Below are 21,273 nucleotides of genomic sequence, written 5' to 3' on the forward strand. Positions count from 1 at the left end.
CACTGTCATTGGGACAGTACTGAGGGAGTGTCACACTGTCAGAGGGACAATACTGAGGGAGCGTCACACTGTCAGAGGGACAGTACTGAGGAAATGTCTCACTGTCAGAGGGACAGTACTGAGGGAGTGTCACACTGTCAGAGGGACAGTACTGAGGGAGTGTCTCGTTGTCATTTGGACAGTACTGAGGGAGTGTCTCACTGTCAGAGGGACAGTACTGAGGGAGTGTCACACTGTCAGAGGGACAGTACTGAGGGAGTGACTCACTGTCAGAGGGACAGTACTGAGGGAGTGACTCACTGTCATTGGGACAGTACTGAGGGAGTGTCTCGCTGTCATTGGGACAGTACTGAGGGAGTGTCTCACTGTCATTGGGACAGTACTGAGGGAGAGTCACACTGTCAGAGGGACAGTACTGAGGGAGTGACTCACTGTCATTGGGACAGTACTGAGGGAGCGTCTCGTTGTCAGAGGGACAGTACTGAGGGAGTGTCACACTGTCAGAGGGACAGTACTGAGGGAGCGTCTCACTGTCAGAGGGACAGTACTGAGGGAGTGTCACACTGTCAGAGGGACAGTACTGAGGGAGTGTCTCACTGTCAGAGGGACAGTACTGAGGGAGTGCCACACTGTCAGAGGGACAGTACTGATGAAGTGTCACACTGTCAGAGGGACAGTACTGATGAAGTGTCACACTGTCAGAGGGACAATCCTGAGGGAGTGCCACACTGTCAGAGGGACAGTACTGATGAAGTGTCACACTGTCAGAGGGACAGTACTGATGAAGTGTCACACTGTCAGAGGGACAGTACTGAGGGAGTGTCACACTGTCAGAGGGACAGTACTGAGGGAGTGTCACACTGTCAGAAGGACAGTACTGATGAAGTGTCACACTGTCAGAGGGACAATCCTGAGGGAGTGCCACACTGTCAGAGGGACAGTACTGATGAGGTGTCACACTGTCAGAGGGACAATCCTGAGGGAGGGCCACACTTTAATTTTTACAGTAGTGAGGGTGTGCTGCACTATCGTAGGGACAGTACTGAGGGAGCGTTGCACTGTCAGACCACACCTTGTCTGGTACAGAACTCACAAACGGTGTAGGCTGTGACTGACTGAGCATTGGAAAAGTGGACTGTAACGGTTATGTCCTGCAGGAAGGTAGGATTAGACCAGGCCGCTATTTTTGTACCACCATGATTATTCAGGGTTGAATGACAGTCTCCTTTGGTGCAAGTTCATATAATTCCTGCTAAAAATTTCTGCCCTTTGGACTCTGGTTATTAATCTATTGTGACTGGTCTACATTATAAAAGAATTTTGAAAATGTTTTTCTGGAGATCTTTTATTTTTTCAAGTTGTGGATATGTCAACTTGAGGCATATCAATTGCCACCAGAAGAGTGGGGCACATTGGTTCGATCAACACCCCTGAGGCATCACTGCTGTGTACTTTACCAGAGTTTTGCCCAGTTTGACATTGGGTCACGATCAAAATAAACCTGCATAAAATTAATGGCTTCTATTAACTGCCTCCTGGAAAAAATGTGGTTTAAAAAAATTAATCCAAACTCCTGTTTCAAATTGATTCCTTTAGCTGATGAATTATGCCTTGTGTATGTTTCTTCCTTTTTCAATCCCCTGCCCTGCACGAAAGCTCAATGGATTCATTTCCAGCGTAAGTGGATTGTGTCTGAGGAACATGTTTGCCCATGGGTGATTGGATTGGATTGTAATCCGAGAGACAGTGACAGCCTTGTTTGCATGCCATCAAGACAGATCATGTCACACGTGCGTACAGCCCTGCAAGCAGCTCAGGTGTGTTACACCTGCCCGTTCTCCTACCTCCTCACCTCCCTTCAAGGGCCCCAAACAGCCCTTCCAGTTGAGGGAACACTTCACCTGCGAATCTGCTGGTGTCGGCTCAGCGAGGAGAAGCAGCACTTTATATGATGTCTGAGTAGCCTCCAACCTGATGGCATGACTATCGATTCCTTCTGGTAAAAACTTTTCCCCTCTTTCATTCCAGCATGGATAACCTCAGTTACCTCAACACTGAACTGATTCCACAACCTACAGACTCACTTTCAAGGACTCTACAACGCATGTTCTCAATTTTATTAGTTTAGTTATTTGTTTATTCATTTATTTATTCATTTATTTATTGCAATTGCAAAGTTTGTCTTCTTTTGTACATTGTCCATCTTTATTTTTGTGTTGCTTTTCATTAATATTTTATTGTATTTCTTTGCATCTACTGTGACTGCCTGCAAGAAATTGAATCTCACTGTGGTATATGGTGACATGTATGTACTTCAATAATAAATTTTCCATGAACTTTGATTTTGAACAAGTCCAACCTATCCAATTTCTTCTCAAGGCCGAAGTCCTCAAATGCAGAAAACATCCAGGTGAATCTCCTCTGTATTCTCTTCAGCATAAACACATCCTTCCTATGGCGTTGTTACTAGAAATGCACATAGTACTCCTATGTGCTCCAAAAGTCATAAAATGATAGAACACTACAGCATAGAAACAGGCCATTCGGCCCTTCCAGTCCATGACATATTATTCTGACTGGGCCCATGGACCCGGACCAGGACCATAGCCCATCATACTTTTTTCCACCCATTCACCTATCGTAATTTTTCTTAAATGTTGAAATTCACCCTGTATCCACCACTTGTGCTGGCAGCTTGTTCCATACTCTCACCACCCTCTGAGTGAAGACATTCCCCTTAAACATTTAATCTTTCACCCTTAACCCATGACCTCTAGTTCTAATCTCACCCAACCTGTAGAAAAAACATGCTTGTATTTACCTTATCTATATCCCTCATAAATTTGTATACTGTACGTCGATCAAATTTCCCCTCAATCGTGGAACATAGAATAGTACAGCACAGTACAGGCCCTTCGGCCCTCTATCATGTTTCCTCTCATCTTCCTTCTCTCCAAAGAGTAAAGCCCTAGCTCCCTTAATCTCTGGTCATAATCCATATTCTCTAAACCATGCAGCATCCTGGTAAATCTCCTCCGTACCCTTTCCAATGATTCCACATCCTTCCTATAGTGAGGTGACTAGAACTGGACACAATACTCCACGTGTGGCCTAACCAGAGTTTTATAGAGCCGCATCATTACCTCGTGACTCTTAAACTCTATCCTTTGATTTATGAAAGCTAACACCCCATAAGCTTTCTTAACTACCCTATCTACCTGTGAGACAACTTTCAGGGATCTGTGGACATGTACCCCCAGATCCCTCTGCTCCTCCACACTACCGAGTATCCTGCCATTTACTTTGTACTCTGCCTTGGAGTTTGTCCTTCCAAAGTGTACCACCTCACACTTCTCCGGGTTGAACTCCATCTGCCACTTCTCAGCCCACTTCTGCAACCTATCAATGTCTCTCTGCAATCTTCAACAATCCTCTATACTATCTACAACACCACCAACCTTTGTGTCATCTGCAAACTTGCCAACCCACCCTTCTATCCCCACATGTTCTAGGGAATAAAGTCTTAGCCTATTCAACTTCTCCCTATAACTCAGATCCTCAAGTACCGGCAACATCCCTGTAAGTTTTCTCTGCACTCTTTCAATTGTAATTACATCTTTTCTGTAGGTAGGTGACCAAAACTGGACACGATACTCTAAATTAGGCCACAGCAACATCTTATACAACTTCAACATAACATCCCATCTCCTGTACTCAATACATTGATTTATGAAGGGCAATGTACCAAAAGCTGTCTTTATGACCATATGTACCTGTAATGCCACTTCTATGGATCTGTGTTCGCAGATCCCTCTGTTCTATCACACTCCTCAGTGTCCTACTGCTCACTGTGTAAGACCTACCTTGCTTAGTCCTCCCAAAGTGCAACACCTCACACTTGTCTGCATTAAATTCCATCTGCAATTTTCACCCTTTTACTAGCTGGTCCAGGTCTCACTGCAATCTTTGATGGTCTTCCTTCTCTGTTCACTACACCCTCAATGTTGGCGTCATCCTCAAATTTGCTGATCCAGTTTACCACATTATCATCCAGATCGTTGATATAGATGACAAACAACAGACCCAGCACTGATCCCTGTGACACACCACTAGTCAAAGGACTCTAGTCAGAGAGGCAACCATCTGCAACATTCGCTGGATTCTTCTGCAAATCCAGTATCTAATCCAATTTACTATTTCATCTTCAATGCCAAGCAATTGAACCTTCTTGACCAACTTGCTATGTGGGACCTTGTCACACTACACATTGGAGTTGCCATATTACATCCAAACTTTAATAATCTGTGCCCTTAACTCATGCCATATACCTTCCTCACTATCTTATATCTGTGTTGCCTCTATCAGGGAAATGTGGACTCGAACCCAAACCCAAGATCTCTCTGCATCACCATCTGTAGACAATCCCTACTGTTTACTGTACATGCCTGTAACTATTTGACATCACAAATTTCATTATTTCACACTTATTGGGATTAAATTCCATTTCCTAATGCTCTTCCCAATTTTCCATCTGATCTACAACCTGCTCTCTCCTTTTACAACCTTCCTCTTACAACTACCCATAACACTACCAATCTTCGTGTCACCTGCAAACTTACTAATTATACTTTATACCATGGACAGACGTATTTAATTGCAACACACACACAAAATGCTAGAGAAACTCAGCATCCATTGACATGAATAAACAGTCAGCGTTTTTCTGGACTGAAAAGATGACAGAATAAAAAGGTGTGGGGAAGGGGGATAGCTAGAAGCTGACTGGTGAACCCGAGTGGGTGGGAAAGATAAAGAACTGGAGAAGAACAAGAAGAGAGTGGACCACAGGAGAAAGGGGAGGAGGAGGTGATAGGCAGGTGAGAAGTGGTAAGAGGCCAGCGTGGTGAATAGAAGAGGGGAGGAAGGAGAGAATTTTTTCACTGGTAGGAGAAATTGATAATTATGAGGGCAGCAGAGATCACAGAGAAGATCAGTGAGAGAGGGCTTCACTGAACTCCCGTTGAAGAGATTCAAACTTCTTCAAGGTAGGCATCCCTCGATTTTTTTTTTGATTGGCCAAATATCCTCTATTTTAAGTTGTATGGTAAAATATATATATATGAAGAAGAATTCACTGTCTTATATAGAGAACCCTTATACTGGGACTATACCTTCTGGACTACATTTCCCCTCCAGGAATAACTTAAGCCTCTACAGACTCCTGCAGGTTTCAATAGGCCACCTAAACTCCCTTGAGTATTGGGGCTGAACTGCTTAATTATTCCTTATAATGCAAATCTAATATTCCAAGAAGCAGCCTAGTGAACTTTTCCTGTATTGGTCTCCCTTAAGTAAGGAGACTAGTACTCCCAGTGTCTTCTGATATTACTGAAACAGGCCTACCCTTGCAACTTCAGCCTTGGGCTCTCTCCTGAGTTAGGAATTAATTTTTGGATTTCTCTTCCCTAAGAGTCTACTTAGGAGGCCAAAGCTAAAAGTTTGGATACCTCCTGAAGAGTTGTACTTTCCTACCTGAGGCTGTGACCATTCCACTCTTTCTTTGGCAGTAGAGGAGACCCTGGGCCTGAACACTCAGGAGAGACTTTTTCCCAGGGTGGAAATGACTAAATCCAGGGGGCATAATTTTAAGGTGATTGGAGGAAAGTATAGGGGGTATATCAGAGATAAGTTCTTTACACAGAGACTGGTGAGTGCCAGGAACGGTGGTAGAGTCAGATATATCAGAAGTATTTTATTCTTACATACAGTTCATATTCTATACCTTCACAGTATGGTCCGGGTCAATTTTGACCCGGCCCAAGAAACCCCTCATAACAAGTGTCTATACCAAATTTTGAACCACAGATCTATTTAGAAGGTATAAGTAGACTATCTGGGATTAATAAATGGGTGATTAATCCTTAATTAATGTTTCAGAGATGTAAAATCCATTTCAATAGATACGGGTCAAATTTGACCTGGAACAGCCTCAATGTACAAAAATTTGTAGCACCTGTACAAAAGTATAAAATCTTTAAATATTTTCATTTTTCCGCATTTTGGGTCACTCTAGGAAAAGTCATCAAATTTCGGCTTAAAAAATGGCATTTAGGGTGTTTTTACTGCTGTCAAATGTCAAAACGGGTCAAATTTGACCCGAACAGTATGTAAGGGTTAAGAAACTCTTAGTTAGGCACACAGATGAGAAAAAAAAATGGAGGACTATGCAGGAGGGAAGAGGTAAGTGGTAAGTTGATAAAAGGTCAGCACATCATTGTGGGCCAAAGGGCCTGTTCTGTGCTATAGTGCTCTATGTTCTCGTGTGGGTCATATACGGAATCAAACTCTCCAGCTATTTGCTTGACAATAGGTACAGTTCCACACAGACAGATGGTCAGTCAGCGAGGCCTGACATTTCTCGCACAACACACTTATTATATTCACAGCACGACCTGTTGACTGCATTGATGCATTTGTTGCCAGTGCAAAGCAGACCTGTTTTTCTTTTTGGTTGCTTGTTATAGACATGACCCATCCATCTAAAGACCAGAGAAGAACCGTAGAAACAGTAATGTGCAGGCACCAAACATGAGATTACAGTAGACAGCACCATCAAGGTTTCTTGTGAAGCATATGATTAGATTTTTGGAGTCTCTGATTGAAAGTTATGAGAGAGTTTCCTAGTAGCGTTAACATTAACTGCACAAATCAGTGGGTATTAGGTATCCATGATGTGGAGAGTGATACAGGAGAAGTGTGGTGCAAAGTGTTTCTCACTTTACCTGATTTCCTTCATGAGGCATTGGTCAGATTGCACTTGGAGTACAGTGAGCAGTTTTGGGGCCCTTATCTAAGAAAGGATGTGCTGGCATTGGAGAAGATTCTGAGGAGGTTCACGAGAATGACCCCAGGAATGAAAGGGTTAATATATGAGGAATGTTTGAAAGGCATAGATAGTGTGGATATGGAGACGGTGTTTGCAATAGTGGAGGATTCTAGGACCAGATGGCACAGCCTCAGAATAGAAGGGCGTCCCTTTAGGACAGAAATGAGAAATAGTTTCTTTAGCCAGAGGCTGGTGAATCTGTGGAATTCATTGCCACAGAGAGCTGTGGAGGCCAAGTCATTAGGTGTATTTAACGAGTGCGTTAATAGCTTCTTGATTAGTAAGGACATCAAAGGTTGTGGGGAGAAGGCAGAAAAATGGGGTGGAGAGGGATAATAAATCAGCCATGGTTGAATGACAGAGCAGACTTGATGGGCCGAATGGTTTAATTCTGCTCCTATGTCTTATTATCTTATGGAAACTGTAAGCGTGCACTCCTTTGATATCTAAATGAACACTCGGCATAAAAATAACCCAGGAGTACAATGCTAGTGATTATATTTATCGTGTTGTGTGCAAAATTGTGAGAGGCGTGGTTGGGGTATTTAGAAACTTTTCCTGATGGCAAAGGTATCTCAGACCAGAGGGCATTGGCGAGAATGAATGGCAGGAGTGCGGAGTCAGGGACAGGTGGAGTGGATGGAGGAAGGGAAAACAGGGTGATGGGAGGCTGGAGCACACTTAGGAGGAACTGGGTAGTTCAGGAGAGAGAGAAGGGACAGAAGAGGAACAGTTTGGAGAAAGCGCATCTAGTCCACAGAAGTACAGAGATATCAGAGGTCGGGGTTGGGGTGGGTGGATTTAAGCATTTGGCAAGGGGGAGGTGGAATGTAATTGTTAGTTGTAATTATTGCATTAAAAACCTTCAAATCCTGGCAAAAACAAGACTATGAATTTATAGTGCCTGGTTTATACTTCTGTCAGACTTCCCCTGGCATTGCAGCAGATGGCTGGCCTCAGAACTGCCAGCTCTCTTTCGGTGCATTCCTGCAGGTTTCATCGAGTGACCGCCCACTACCTCATCCAATCAGGCATTTCTACTCTATTCCATTTGTTAATAAAAATAACCTGCCTTTTGCAATGCCCGTCCAGTTTTTTGTTCACAGATGCTCATGTGAGCATCCAGGAGGTAAATTCTAATCCTGGAGGATTCCAGGGCAACTCTGGTGCATTGCCAACTGTGAGACTGGCAGCCATTTTCTCCATTACAGCTGTAGCTCAATGAATTTGGTTGCTTGATTTGATCACATTGGGTTTTTACATTGTATTTGAAAGAGAACATATACTATTGCGGAGAATGATAGCAGAAGCAGGCCATCTGGCTCCTTGAGCTATCTCCGTCATCCAAAAGATGGCGGTAAATCCTCCATCTTACCTAGCTGTCAGTCCAGATCTGGTGGACTACCACTGTTAAAGTGCTCATCGAGATACAGGGAACTGTCATGTTATGGCAGTTCAGTTCATGTAAGTTAACGAAATCCACAAATCACTGTGATACAAAATAAAAATTCACTCTCATTTGCACTTTGCACATATTGCTCCTTGGGAGGAGACACCAGGGAAGGACTTGCACAGTGAATGGTAGGGCACTGAGGAGGGTGGAAGAGCAGCGGATTCTGGGAATACAGATCCATAGTGTGGCATCACAGGTAGATAGGATCATAAAGAGAGTTACTGACACACTGGCCTTCATAAATCGAGGCATTGATGTTATGTTGAGGTTGCATATGAGGCTGATGAGGCCTAATATGGAATGCTATGTGCAGTTCTAATTATCTATCTACAGGAAAGTTATCAATAAGATTAAAAGAGTAAAGAAAAAAATTACAAAGATGTTGCCAGGACTTCGGAATCTGAGTCATCGGGAAAGTTTGAACTGGTTAGGACTTTATTCCCTGGAGTGAGGGCAGATTTGATAGAAGTATATAAAATTATGTAGGTGGGGTAAATGCAAGCAGGCTTCTTCACTGAGGTTAGGTGAGACTACAGCTAGAGTCATGGGTTAAGGGTGAAATGGTTAAGTGGAACATGAGGGGGAACTTCTTCACTCAGAGGATGGTCGGAGTGTGGAATGAGCTGCGAGCAAATGTGGTGGATGTAGGTTTGATTTCAACATTTAAAAGAAGTTTTGAATAAGTACATAACTGGCAGGGGAATGGATGGCTAAGATCCAGGTGCATGTTGATGGGACTAGGGAGAATAATAGCTTGGCATGGACTAGGTGGACTGAAGGGTTTGGTTCTGTAATGTAGTGCTCTGTGGCTCATGGAATTTATGTGAAGAAACCCAAGTAAATAAACACCATTTATTTTTAACTGGCATTTCTTGATGCACGCATAAATAAATTGACTTTGAGTTACAGCTAGTCCAGCAATATAGACAGCTAGTCCAGCAATATAGATCACTTTCTGAGACTTGCAACCACCCCTGTAACATTGTTTTTAAGATCCTGTATTTTTTAAATTGGAAAAGGATTGGTAGTGATATGGTCTATTGTCCTGTCTACTAAGATACAGTGAAGTTCAAATTCAAGTTTATTTATCATTCAATCATACAGCCAAATGAATCTACCCAAACAAAACATTGTTCCTCTGGGGCCAAGGTACAAAACACATTACCAGCAGCACACAGCACATAGCACATAGTGCAACTAGCACATATGGTTGCAAATTCAGAATAACATTTAAAACATCTGGTCCAACTTGTTCTGCCACTGAGCAAACACTGAAGAGCAGCACTGAGCGTACACTGGAGGGCAGCACTGAGCAAACACCGGAGAGTAGCACCAAGTGAACACCAGAGGGCAGCACTGAGTGAACTCTGGAGGGAAGCACCAAGAATACACTGGAGGATTGCACTGATGGAAGTTGGCCAGCCCTCAAACTAGAATGGATTCCAGCGCATGCACAGATCCCTCTCCTACATTGCCATGGCATCTCGTCCCCTAGGCAAATACGACAGTGAACCCCGTGGCCTAGATCTGGTCCTCGCCTCAAAGCCAGCAATGTAATTCCTGGCTGTCGGTCTCGTCAATGAACCTGTGAACTGGACTTGCATTTTTCATCTTTACCCTTGTCCAACAGGGTTTTGCAATCACGATCATAATGCCCAAGACAATCACTCGCACCTTTATTTAGACCACACACCATCTAATGGTAAGTCCAGATGAGAACACAACAACCGTATGCAAGAAGTCCAGCTGCATCACTATCGAACAACACGCTGATGGAATAGTCCTGCAGTACTTGATGGCCTTTGCATGTAGCAGTGACTTGTGATCATAAAACGACATACAAGATGAATAAATAAATCTTTGATTGGACATGGAGTGGCTGCAGTGTCTGAGCGCGCCACGTTTATTAGCTGTTATGAGAGATCATACCATTCATTAATGCATTGTAGTAGTAAAATAAAATGCAGAATATACGATATAGCTATAGAGAAAGAGCAGTGCAGGTAAACAAGTAAACAAGGAGATGAATTGAAAGATCAAGAGTTCATCTTCACCCCGTGAGGTCTGTTCAAGACTCTGATAACAGAGGGACAGAAGCTGTCCTTTAGGCTGGTGGTACATGTCTTAAGGCTCTTGTATCTTCTGCCCATCTCCACCTCCCCTAACCTAGTGAATTCTAGGCCCCCACCATCCATTCAGTGACTTCTTTTTCCCTTCAGCCAATTAATTCTCCAACATGTAGACTTCACTACCAAAGAAAATATATTTTCTGTTTAACCCAGTTCAATTTGTTCTCAGTCTCCTAAACTGCGAAGACGGCAAACTGAGCCTTGACAGCGTCCTACCACAACAATGTAATAGCCCTCATAACATCCCTTATAACAGCAGTTCCCAGCCTGGGGTCCACAGACTCCACAGATAGTGGAAGAGATCCATGGCATAAAAAAGATTGGGAACCCCTGCCTTATAACATCCCTAATAAATCTCCAATGCACCTCCCCAATATTAATCCCAATCACCTTCCGTGGAGTGACCAGAACACAGTCTTCTTTCTGTGGCCTAACCAATCTTTTACATGGTTCCCTCACGCATTCCTGGTTCTTGGAGTGCATTAATTTTCAACACTCAGCCCTGGGTTAGTAGCCATGAAAGCATTTATTGTATTGGCTGTTCGCTCTATAAATGGCATTTGATAGGTTCATAGAATACTACAGCATAGAGATAGGCTCTTTGGCCTAATTATTCCATGACGAATGTTTAATCTGCCTAGTCCAATCAACCTGTACCTGGACTATAGCCCTCCATAACCCTCCCATCCATGTATCTATCCAAATTTCTCTTAAATGGCTCTTATTTTTTTTTTGGCGTGTGCCTGCGTGCGTGCGCGTCTGCGTGTCCGTGATGATGGATTTTTCATGGCTTTTTACGAGGCGCGGAGCAAGAGAGAGACTGTGTGGACACGCCATTCCTCACACAGACATTTTCACAGTATTTTCCTTTTATTTTACGAGGTCGAGTTGCAATCTCGACACTCAACCCGGCACGGATGGAAAGCGTACTCGGGAGCGGACCTGACTAGTTTCGAACCTGGGAACCTCCGTTCCCGGGTCCGGCGCCGATGTCATTGCGCCACCAGCCGGCCCTTAAGTGGCTTTTAAAAGGTTTGTTTTGGAATGCAAGCAATTAAATTCTAAGATTCTAGCTTCTTTATAGAAGCAAATGACGTTCAGTTCACTTTCAGTCACTCAAAGCAGCATCCATCATCTAGGAGCCCCATATTCCAGGCCAAGCTATCTTCTCACTGCTGTCGTTGGGCATGAGGTTCAGGAGCCTTGAGTTCCACACCAGCATGTTCGGAAACCGTTATTACCCTACAACGGTCAGGCGCCCGAGCTGGTGTCACTCAGCCCAACTCTGAACTGATTCCACGACCTCTACAGACTCACTTTCAAGGACCTGACAACTCAAGTTCTCGGTGTTATTTATTTATTTTTATTTCCACACTTTGTCGTCTTCTTTTACTTTGATTGATTGTCAGTCTTTGTTTATGTTTAGTTTTCATAAATTCTGTTGGAATTCTTTATTTTCCTGTAAATGCCTGCAAGAAAAATGAATCTCAAGATAGTAAATGGTGACATATGCATACTTTGATAATAAATTTACTTTGCTTTCCTGAGTAGATGGCTGATTTTATTTTTCACTTGCAATTCACATCAGCTTTCTTCACTAATGGCAGGATTTAACACAGCTTAATCTAAGTGCATTCCGTAACCTCTTATCCATGCCTCAATTGCCTTGGTTGACAGGGTGTTTTCACTGATCTTCACGATTTTTGCCTTGCAGAGAAACTGTGGACAGAACTGTGTAAAGCAGTGTCTGAGAAAGCCAGTGGGTTTTCCAAGGCCTTCAAGCATGTAGCTTTATGGTTATATTTGCTTAAAGACTATATTGAGCTCATTGGTTTTAATACATAAATTATTTGTAGTTATAAAAGAGCTATGCCACGTTCTGCATTAAATTTGACAACTGTTTGCAAGAATTTGCTTAAAATAGGCTTTCATTATCCATGTTTTGTCACAAGCCTTCGGGCATCTTCCCAAGAAAGCCGAGCGCAACATCAGCCCAGCGGAGTTGTGATTAAGTTAGGATTATTGTTTTTTTTTTCATTTCACTAGCGCTAAGTCCCCAGAGAGTTGGATGATTACAAGAATCCTCCTTCAGTGCAAAGGAGGGGGGGCCCATCTCACCTGAATGTGAGGTCTGCTGGAAACAGAAACAGGCAGCACCTACAGTACGTAGGGCTTGGTGTCAATAGTGTAACTAGCATGGATGCTGCAGCTGTGCGTGGCAATAGTCTGCTCCAAAAGCAGCAGGTCTGTTCTTGGCAGCCAGAGGCTGATTCTCCTGGGTGAGTAGCAAAGAAGCTTATGTTGTAATATCCTGATCAAAAATGCTGTTTGAGGCTTTGCCATGGATCAAACTGTGAGTGGGAGGTCCTTGCATTACATTGTTCTGTTTCTCACGCTCGCATGCCCTCATTTTACACTGTAACTATTGGTCCCTCCGTGCCATCGACAGAATTTATGGTCATCTGGTGAGAGAGCATAGTCCCTGATGATATTTTCGAGCTGTAATCGCACATCCAGAGCACGTCATTGGCTCTAGGGCAGTGTGGGATGTACAGAGGTTATGGAAAGTACTATAGGAATGCAAAGTCTTTCTTCTTTGCATGGACTGTTTTGTTGACGAGAAGCAATGGAAGTGGGAGTCCTGGTGGGAGACATTGAATCAAAATTGTAAAGTAAGAGACTCTGCAATGTTAGATGTGGTCACTTTGAAATGTTGAGTGGCTTGCAAGTGAGGCAGGGAGGAGATATACCACATCGCATCGAGGTCAACTTTTGAAGGATGATCCCCAGTAAGATTTTGGTCTACCGTGCCCCGAATGGATCCACACATATCGAGGCTGTCCGTCCCACCACAAGACGGAAGAAGTCCCTGGGAGACCTCTTCCAGAATGGATATCGCGTCAGAGCGGGGCACAGCCAGAATGTGGACAAGGAAGAGCAAGACAGCTCTTGCTACCAGATTGGGTACTACTGGGGTAAGCTTCCTTCAATCTCGGAGTACTGGGCCCAGGCAACTTCCTGTGCCAAAGCCTGAACCTCATCCCACCCAACCCCTTTGGATAGTGATGTGTTTATTAGGTGGTCCGCATTCTCATTTTAGGTGCTGTCTTATTCTCTCTGCATTTATTTAATTTCTAAGGACCTGGATTTGCCCCAGAACCTAGCACAGTTTCACTGGAGTTATCTTATGTCTCATCCCCAGTGACCAGATCTGTACAGTGCCTCATTTGTGTAATTAATTGTAGGACTTACCTTGTGTGTTTCTTATAGTGTGAGGTGGCTGTGAGCAATCTGTTTAATTGAGGTTGAAAATGCTGCAAATATCTGTTTGATTCAGAGTGTGGGCAGCATGACACAGAAGACCCGATGTTTCAGAGTCGTAGAGTCATAAAGTTGTGGAACAGTACAGCACAGAAACTGGCCCTTTGGCCCATCTAGTCCAAGCCAAACTTACTCTGCCTTGTCCCGTTGGCTTGCATCCATACCCTTCCCGTGCATGTACCTATTCACATCTCTCGTAAATGTTGAAATCGAACCCACATCCACTACTTCCATAGGCAGCTCGTTCCTCACTCTCACCACCCTCTGAGTGAAGACGTTTCCCCTCATGTTCCCCTTAACATTTCACTTTTCCTGAGATTTAAACATTATTGTAATAATGGCTTCAGACCAGGGGTTCCCAACATGGGGTCCACAGACCCCTCGGTTAATGGTAGGGGTCAATGGCTTAAAAAAGTTTGCGAGCCTTAGCCCCTCCTCTCTCATTCCATTTGATAGAGCTTCTGTGAAACATCCGTGACTCCTGTATCAAAACAGATGCAATGAAACAAAACACTGAATATCGGGGTAGCAAATTGTCTTTTCTCCACGAGTCCTGGATGTTTTGTGGGTTAAAGTCCTCTCCGTCTTCACACAGCTGGCTGTCCTCTTCTTTCAGCTGTTACTTGCCCTAAGCCTGTCATCTGCCACCAGATCACTAAATTAAAGCCCTTTAAAAATCTTTTGTAAAACGCCTACACCACCGCATTTTACCAAATTCTGAGCAGCAGTTGTTACAACCTTGAATGTAATAACTTTGGACTGTGGGGCTTATCAGAAATCCTGTAAATCCTTACATGGAGTCCCTGGATATTTGGAGGGATCCGTTCCTGCGAACTGTTTGTGACTGTGGTGGTCCATGTATTCTGGAGAAGATTTTTAAAGGGCTTTAAATCCAGTGATTTGATGGCAGAGCGTGTCTGCAGCTTTGTAGAAGCTGGCAAATCCAACTAACACACACAAAATGCCGGAGGAACTCGACATGTCAGGCAGCATCTATGGCGAGGAATAAAGAGTCAACGTTTCGGGCTGAGACCCTTCATCAGATAAATTCATCTCCCAGTCTCCTGCTCAAGTACTGTGTATGAGCTGCACTTAAGTTGGGCATCCAGAGGCTGCGGGTGGGGGGACATTGCTGAACGGAAACCTAACCGTTATTACAACGATTAATTGTTTAATTTATCTCGGCCTTTGTGTTCTTTTTGATTTGCAAGGTGTTGCTCCTCATCATGTAAGGAGAGAGCTCCCTCATCACACACTGAGAGCACTCTCTTTGCAAGCCATCATTGAGAGGTAATGATTCTTATTCTCCCCTCGAATCTGATCAGTAGATTTGCCTGATGTATTTGATCATCCTCGGACACATTTGTTTATTTTTATTGAAGTAATTTACTTAGAGGAAAGCGTAGAACGGGCCCTTCCAGCCCAACGAGCCGCGCTGCCCAGCAACCCACTTATTTAACTCTAGCCTGACCATAGGACAATTTACAAAGATCAATTAACCACCAACCAATACATCTTTGGACTATGGGAGTAAACTGGAGCACCTGGAAGAAAGTCGCGTGGTAATGGGGAGTACGTACAGACTCCTTACAGGCAGTGCCAGATTTGAACTCCGAACTTTGATTCACCAATCTGTAATAGTGTTGCTACTCTGCCATGATGCCCCAATTGTCTCCCCTTCTTTTCTTCTAAACCAATCAATGAATTAACCAATCTGTTCTTGCAAAACATGGATTAAGTGATTTAGAGTGCTTTAGGAATTGGTCAGTAATCATCTAAAGAGCGATGGAGACTATGAGGCTTTCCCACCTGTTTAGTTGCAGCCTCTGTTTTCTCAAAGCAATTAGGACTGAATTGATTATATTACCCATCTCTGTGAGTGCCATACTGTGTAGGTAACTAATCCTTTCAAGAACTGTAGGATCAACATAATTGGCTTTCACAACCTGCTCCATCATTAAACAAAGTCAACAAAAACTTTTTGAATTGTCCCGGATATACTCAGAAATGAACTTACTCCTATCTCATTTTTTTAGGTAATAGTTTTTCTAATTTGATTGCAAAGTTCAGTTACTCATGGCTCCCTAATTCCAACCAGCTCTTTGCTGTATTAGATTATTCTCTTTCTATTTTCCTACAGTACAGAAGCTGCCTTTGAAGATGATCTTTGTAGTGATTTGACACATAAGTGAGGACCTCTTCTCGATTATGAGAGAAAATGATGCTTAGTACTGGAGGCATTAGGACTCAAGTACGATTGAGTTGGTTGTTAATGCAAACAGGGCCTTTCACTGTAGACTCAGTGGCCACTTTATTAGGTACACCTGTGCACCTGCTTGTTAATGCAAACACCTCATCAGCCAATCATGTAGCAGCACCTCAATGCATTAAAGCATGAAGACATGGTCAAGAGATTCAGTTGTTTTTCTGGAGGATTGCCAGACTGGTCCAAGATGATGAGAAGGTGACAGTAACACAAGTAACCACACGTTACAACAGTAGTACGTAGAAGAGTATCTCTGCATGCACAACACATCAAAGCTTGAAGTTGATGGGCTTACAGTGGCAGAAGACCACGAATGTACAGGTTGTACCTAATGAAGTGACCACTGAGTGTATGTTTCAATGTACATGTTATAAACTAGCCTGAATATTGAAAACATTATGGCTGTATACTTTGGAAGGAAGAGAAGAGGCAATGTTGACTAAAGCTTTTCAATTCTAAAATGGCTAAAAAAACAAAGCCATTAAGAGCTATTGTGTACTGTTCATTGAAAGTGACAGGACAGGTCAAGAAAGTGGTTAAAATATATTGTCTGATAGAATATTCCCAATCCACTGCAAAGATCTCAGTGTTCTAAAAATATAAAGAAAAGCAGACACTGCTGGAAATGCTTTGAATGTTGAACATTTTTTAAAAAAATACTCTGCAGGTCAGCCAGCATATGTGGAGAGAGGAGTGGAGTCAATGCTTCAGGCTGATGACCTTTAGACAGAGAGCTTCTGGCATTTCTGTTTTATTTGGTCTTGGTTTGTCTTGACCTGATGTTAAATCCAGCACGTTCTCCCTTGTGGAACTCACTAAATGATCTTGCGGGCTCGAATTTGTGCATGAACAGGAGGTGTGCTGGACAGTCAAGCAAGGCAGTTGTGGCCTTTGGTGTTTCTCTGCTGTAAGTGTGGGGCTGTCAAAGTGATGCGATCACATTTGTCCGCTTCTTACGTGGGTGTCAATTAAATAGTTAATAGGTTTGGAGGAGAGGCAGAATATGGAGCGAGAGGAGCATAAAACTGAGTCCTCCCCCACTCCAAGGGAAAAGTGGACTGAAAAGTTGTTACTTCAATCTTTAAATCTCATATTATACGTGAAGCTGACAGGTCGGCTAACAGCACTTGGAGAGTGAGTTTGTTTCTGTGCGTGTTCTGTGTTGCTAATGACAGAGTAGGGGACATTTAAATTCAGATTTATTTATCACACGTACATCAAAATATACAGTGCAATGCCTCACTTACATTGGCAGCCAACGCACCTAACAAGGTGCTGAGGGCAGTCCGCAAGTGGTTGTCGCTTTGCCATGTGGCTGCACCCCCACTGCACCAGTGCTTACGAGACAGTGGTCACGTGGAGAGCAGAAGATTTAGGTTAACCCAGCTGCATCTGAAGATAGACACGTATTCCCAACGAGGAGGAGCTGTTCAGATCTCTGCATATTATGTGGACGGGGGCCGACATGAGCGCTTTTTTTCCTGCCTGGAGGACTATCCATTTGCGTGGGAGTGGGCAGACGAGGGAGAGAAGTCTTGTTTTGCTGTGGTTGCTTTTTTTGCTTGTTTAATGTTTTGTTGCGTTCTGTGTTGTTCAGCTGAGCATTATGGACAGGCTAAGGTGGCACTGGGATGTGTTGCCACATGCCCATCAGGTTAGGCTGTACTAATGGAGAGAGGAAACCTGTGCCAGTAGAGCAGGCGGGTGACTTGGAGCAGAAACAGCCTCGTCTGACACAGGGAAAGGGAGATACTCAAGGATGGATGATTTGATGCCAAGTTTGGAAGGCTTCAATATGCTCAGACAGAAGACGAGGTGGTGTTCTTCAGTTTTACATTGGATCTCATTGTAATGAACAACAGGCTGCAGACAAGGAATGTGAAGGAAAATTGAAGTGTTTAGAAGCTCATATTTGCTCCTCAGCTGATGGAGGAGCAAACTGGATATCTGTTTACCTGTACACACGAGGAAATCTGCCACGCACATCAAAGTTGCTGGTGAAAGCAACAGGCCAGGCAGCATCTCTAGGAAGAGGTACAGTCGACGTTTCGGGCCGAGACCCAAGATCCACACCATCCCGTTAGTGTGCGTCCCGACACGTCCGCGCCCACCCGCCCGCGCCCCGCATATATGCATCGTAACAAATAAGCGACCCACAAATGACCAGAAGAGCAGCATCAGCCAGCTCCACACGAGAAAGTCCCAAAGTAGCATATCCCGCATGAGAACTGGCCGATGGCCTCTCCAGCGGCCATGTGGGTACGCCTCTGGTTGGTCATACCAGAGCGTGACCGGAAGGCGTGACCACAGTCGGGACACACACAACTCGTTTTGCTGTCGGTCTTGGGTCAAGTCCTGGGGCAGAGGCCCCAGGGGCAATTTCTTGTTTACGAGACATAACCCGAGAGATACTCCGATGAGGGTGGTCAGCCCGCATCGGAGGTGGCCTGAATCTTAGCTCCAGGGGCAAAAGCCCCCTTCTCCAGAGGTCGCCAATGAGGAGGCGCCCAGGCCGTGTGAGGGCAGAGCTCACAAAGATTAACTCGGCTCGAAACGTCGACTGTACCTCTTCCTAGAGATGCTGCCTGGCCTGCTGTGTTCACCAGCAACTTTGATGTGTGTGGCTTGATCTGTTTACCTGTCTTCCTTCTATACTGTTTCACAATGTTTCTGTGATTTCCCATCTGACCATGTTTTTCCTTTTAGTTTATTTCAGTGTCATCTAGATTGAATCCAATGATAATAACAACAAACACATATTCAAAGCCGTCTCCATAAAATTTACCTCTGCTTACTAAGACACAGGAGATTCTGCAGGTGCTGGAAATCTAGAGCAACACACACACACAAAACACTGGTGGAACTCAGAGTCAAGCAGCAACTGTGGAGGAAATGGAACCCATCATTGGCTTATAACGTCAACTGTTCATTTTCCTCCACAGATGCTGCCTGACCCGCTGAGTTTCTCCAGTGTTTTGTGTCTGTTGCTCTGCCTAACAAGTCACCACCTCACATCTCTGACCAGCGAATCCCACAAGAAATGGGATTGGTCAGTGGCACTTTTGAGAGACATGAGCAGCATTTTATAAGTGAAATAAATGGAAATTTGAATTCTGCCTGGTGAACTTTTAAAGCTGGAATGAAGCTGAATTTGTGAAAAGTAATTAAAATAATATCTCCAAGCAAGCCTTGATTTACATTCCTGGTGCTTTTACAGAAAGCCTGCAAGTGCGATTATAGATCTCCTTAATCTTCAGATGCTGCCTCCTTACGTTTGTTTCTTTCCCTTTGACATCTGTAAAAACAAGTATTAATGGGTAAAACTTATCAGTTCTTGGGTGATTGAATGCAAGGGTTCATCTGGAAGATTTTCAGTTTTACAGTGTTTGTAATGTGACTCAGTATAAGAACAGGATTGCTGGGCCAGGATGGGTGGTTAGCTTAAGTGAGGACTGATTCCTGACCCTTCCACACCGGGCTAAGCTGCATTTTCCTGTTTTGTCTGCTGTTGCGATATGTAAAGATTGTGCACTGTTAATGGTGATTTGTAATTGAACCAAGCTTCATGCCTCTAAAGATACTTCTAAGTGCATGTTTCAGACAAATCAAATGCTCAAGCTCTAAATGTTTTCTGAAAATGTCTTTGTCATATTACATCCTTTACTTAACCGAGATCTGGAGAGTTTACTGAGTAAAGCACAGTATATCTGTTGAATTTCTGTTTCCCTTAAATTCCTGATCTTTATCGCTCCCAGTAGAAAGTTTTCCCTTTACTGACCATTTAATGACTATAATTTGCAGCCTAACCTTGTGGCTACGTGCGGTCTGAGTGTTACTAGTCGTTAAATCTGTCAAGCATGCAGGTTTAGGTGACATCATGCTCTTTCCTTTTACAGGTTTACGATTTTTAAGAGCGCTGCGATTGATACAGTTCTCAGAAATTTTACAGTTTCTAAATATCCTAAAAACAAGGTAAGTGATACAGATTATCATTCTACCATCTACTGATAGGCAGGGCTATTTTACAGAGGTGTAGTGTGCATGATAACTTTCAAACATTTAGACTAATAACATAATAAATCTTCATCACTCTTCAATGTTGAGTTTTGTAGAGAAACGGTATTTATTTATGTAGAGTCTGTTTTCAAAGAGACCCAACTTTGGAAAAAGGCAAGAAATACAGGATTCATAAACCCTGGCTCATCCACTCTAGATTGCAGCATTCTTGGTTTCCTTCTTGAATTATAACTAGATATTTTAAAAAATTAATATAAACTGGAAATGCTACAGATTTTTAACCAGCACCAACTTTATCCTAATAATAAACAGGAGATTCTGCTGATGCTGGAAATTCAGTGCAACACATTACTAAATACTGGAGGAATTCTTAGAGATAGGATCTCTGGGCATTTAGAGAATCATGGTCTGACCAGGGACAGTCAGCATGGCTTTGTGAAGGGCAGATCGTGTCTAACAGGCCTGATAGAGTTCTTTGAGGAGGTGACCAGGCATATAGATGAGGGTGGTGCAGTGGATGTGATCTATGTGGATTTTAGTAAGGCATTTGACAAGGTTCCACACAGTAGACTTATTCAGAAGGTCAGAAGGCATGGGATCCAGGGAAGTTTGGCCAGGTGGATTCAGAATTGGCTTGCCTGCAGAAGGCAGAGGGTGGTGGTGGAGGGAGTACATTCAGATTGGAGGATTGTGACTAGTGGTGTCCCACAAGGATCTGTTCTGGGACCTCTGCTTTTTGTGATTTTCATTAACGACCTGGATGTGGGGGTAGAAGGGTGGGTTGGCAAGTTTGCAGACGACACAAAGGTTGGTGGTGTTGTAGATAGTGTAGAGGATTGTCGAAGATTGCAGAGAGACATTGATAGGATGCAGAAGTGGGCTGAGAAGTGGCAGATGGAGTTCAACCCGGAGAAGCGTGAGGTGGTACACTTTGGAAGGACAAACTCCAAGGCAGAGTACAAAGTAAATGGCAGGATACTTGGTAGTGTGGAGGAGCAGAGGGATCTGGGGGTACATGTCCACAGATCCCTGAAAGTTGCCTCACAGGTGGATAGGGTAGTTAAGAAAGCTTATGGGGTGTTAGTTTTCATAAGTTGAGGGATAGAGTTTAAGAGTCGCGATGTAATGATGCAGCTCTATAAAACTCTGGTTAGGCCACACTTGGAGTACTGTGTCCGGTTCTGGTCGCCTCACTATAGGG

The 21,273-nt window shown here is 43.7% G+C and overlaps 1 protein-coding gene across 5 annotated transcripts in view; it reads left to right on the forward strand.

The window, feature by feature from the left end:
- kcnma1a (potassium large conductance calcium-activated channel, subfamily M, alpha member 1a) overlaps window positions 1-21,273 on the forward strand; it is a 960,366-nt gene that overhangs the window by 605,136 nt on the left and 333,957 nt on the right. For all 5 annotated transcript variants that reach the window (XM_063070509.1, XM_063070506.1, XM_063070507.1 and 2 more), the window contains exon 6: window positions 19,952-20,027. In XM_063070509.1, the coding sequence (XP_062926579.1) occupies window positions 19,952-20,027 (76 nt within the window). The remainder of the gene's footprint in view (window positions 1-19,951; window positions 20,028-21,273) is intronic.

Source organism: Mobula hypostoma, chromosome 18 (genome assembly GCF_963921235.1).
Source record: "Mobula hypostoma chromosome 18, sMobHyp1.1, whole genome shotgun sequence".
NCBI classification, from domain to species: domain Eukaryota; kingdom Metazoa; phylum Chordata; class Chondrichthyes; order Myliobatiformes; family Myliobatidae; genus Mobula; species Mobula hypostoma.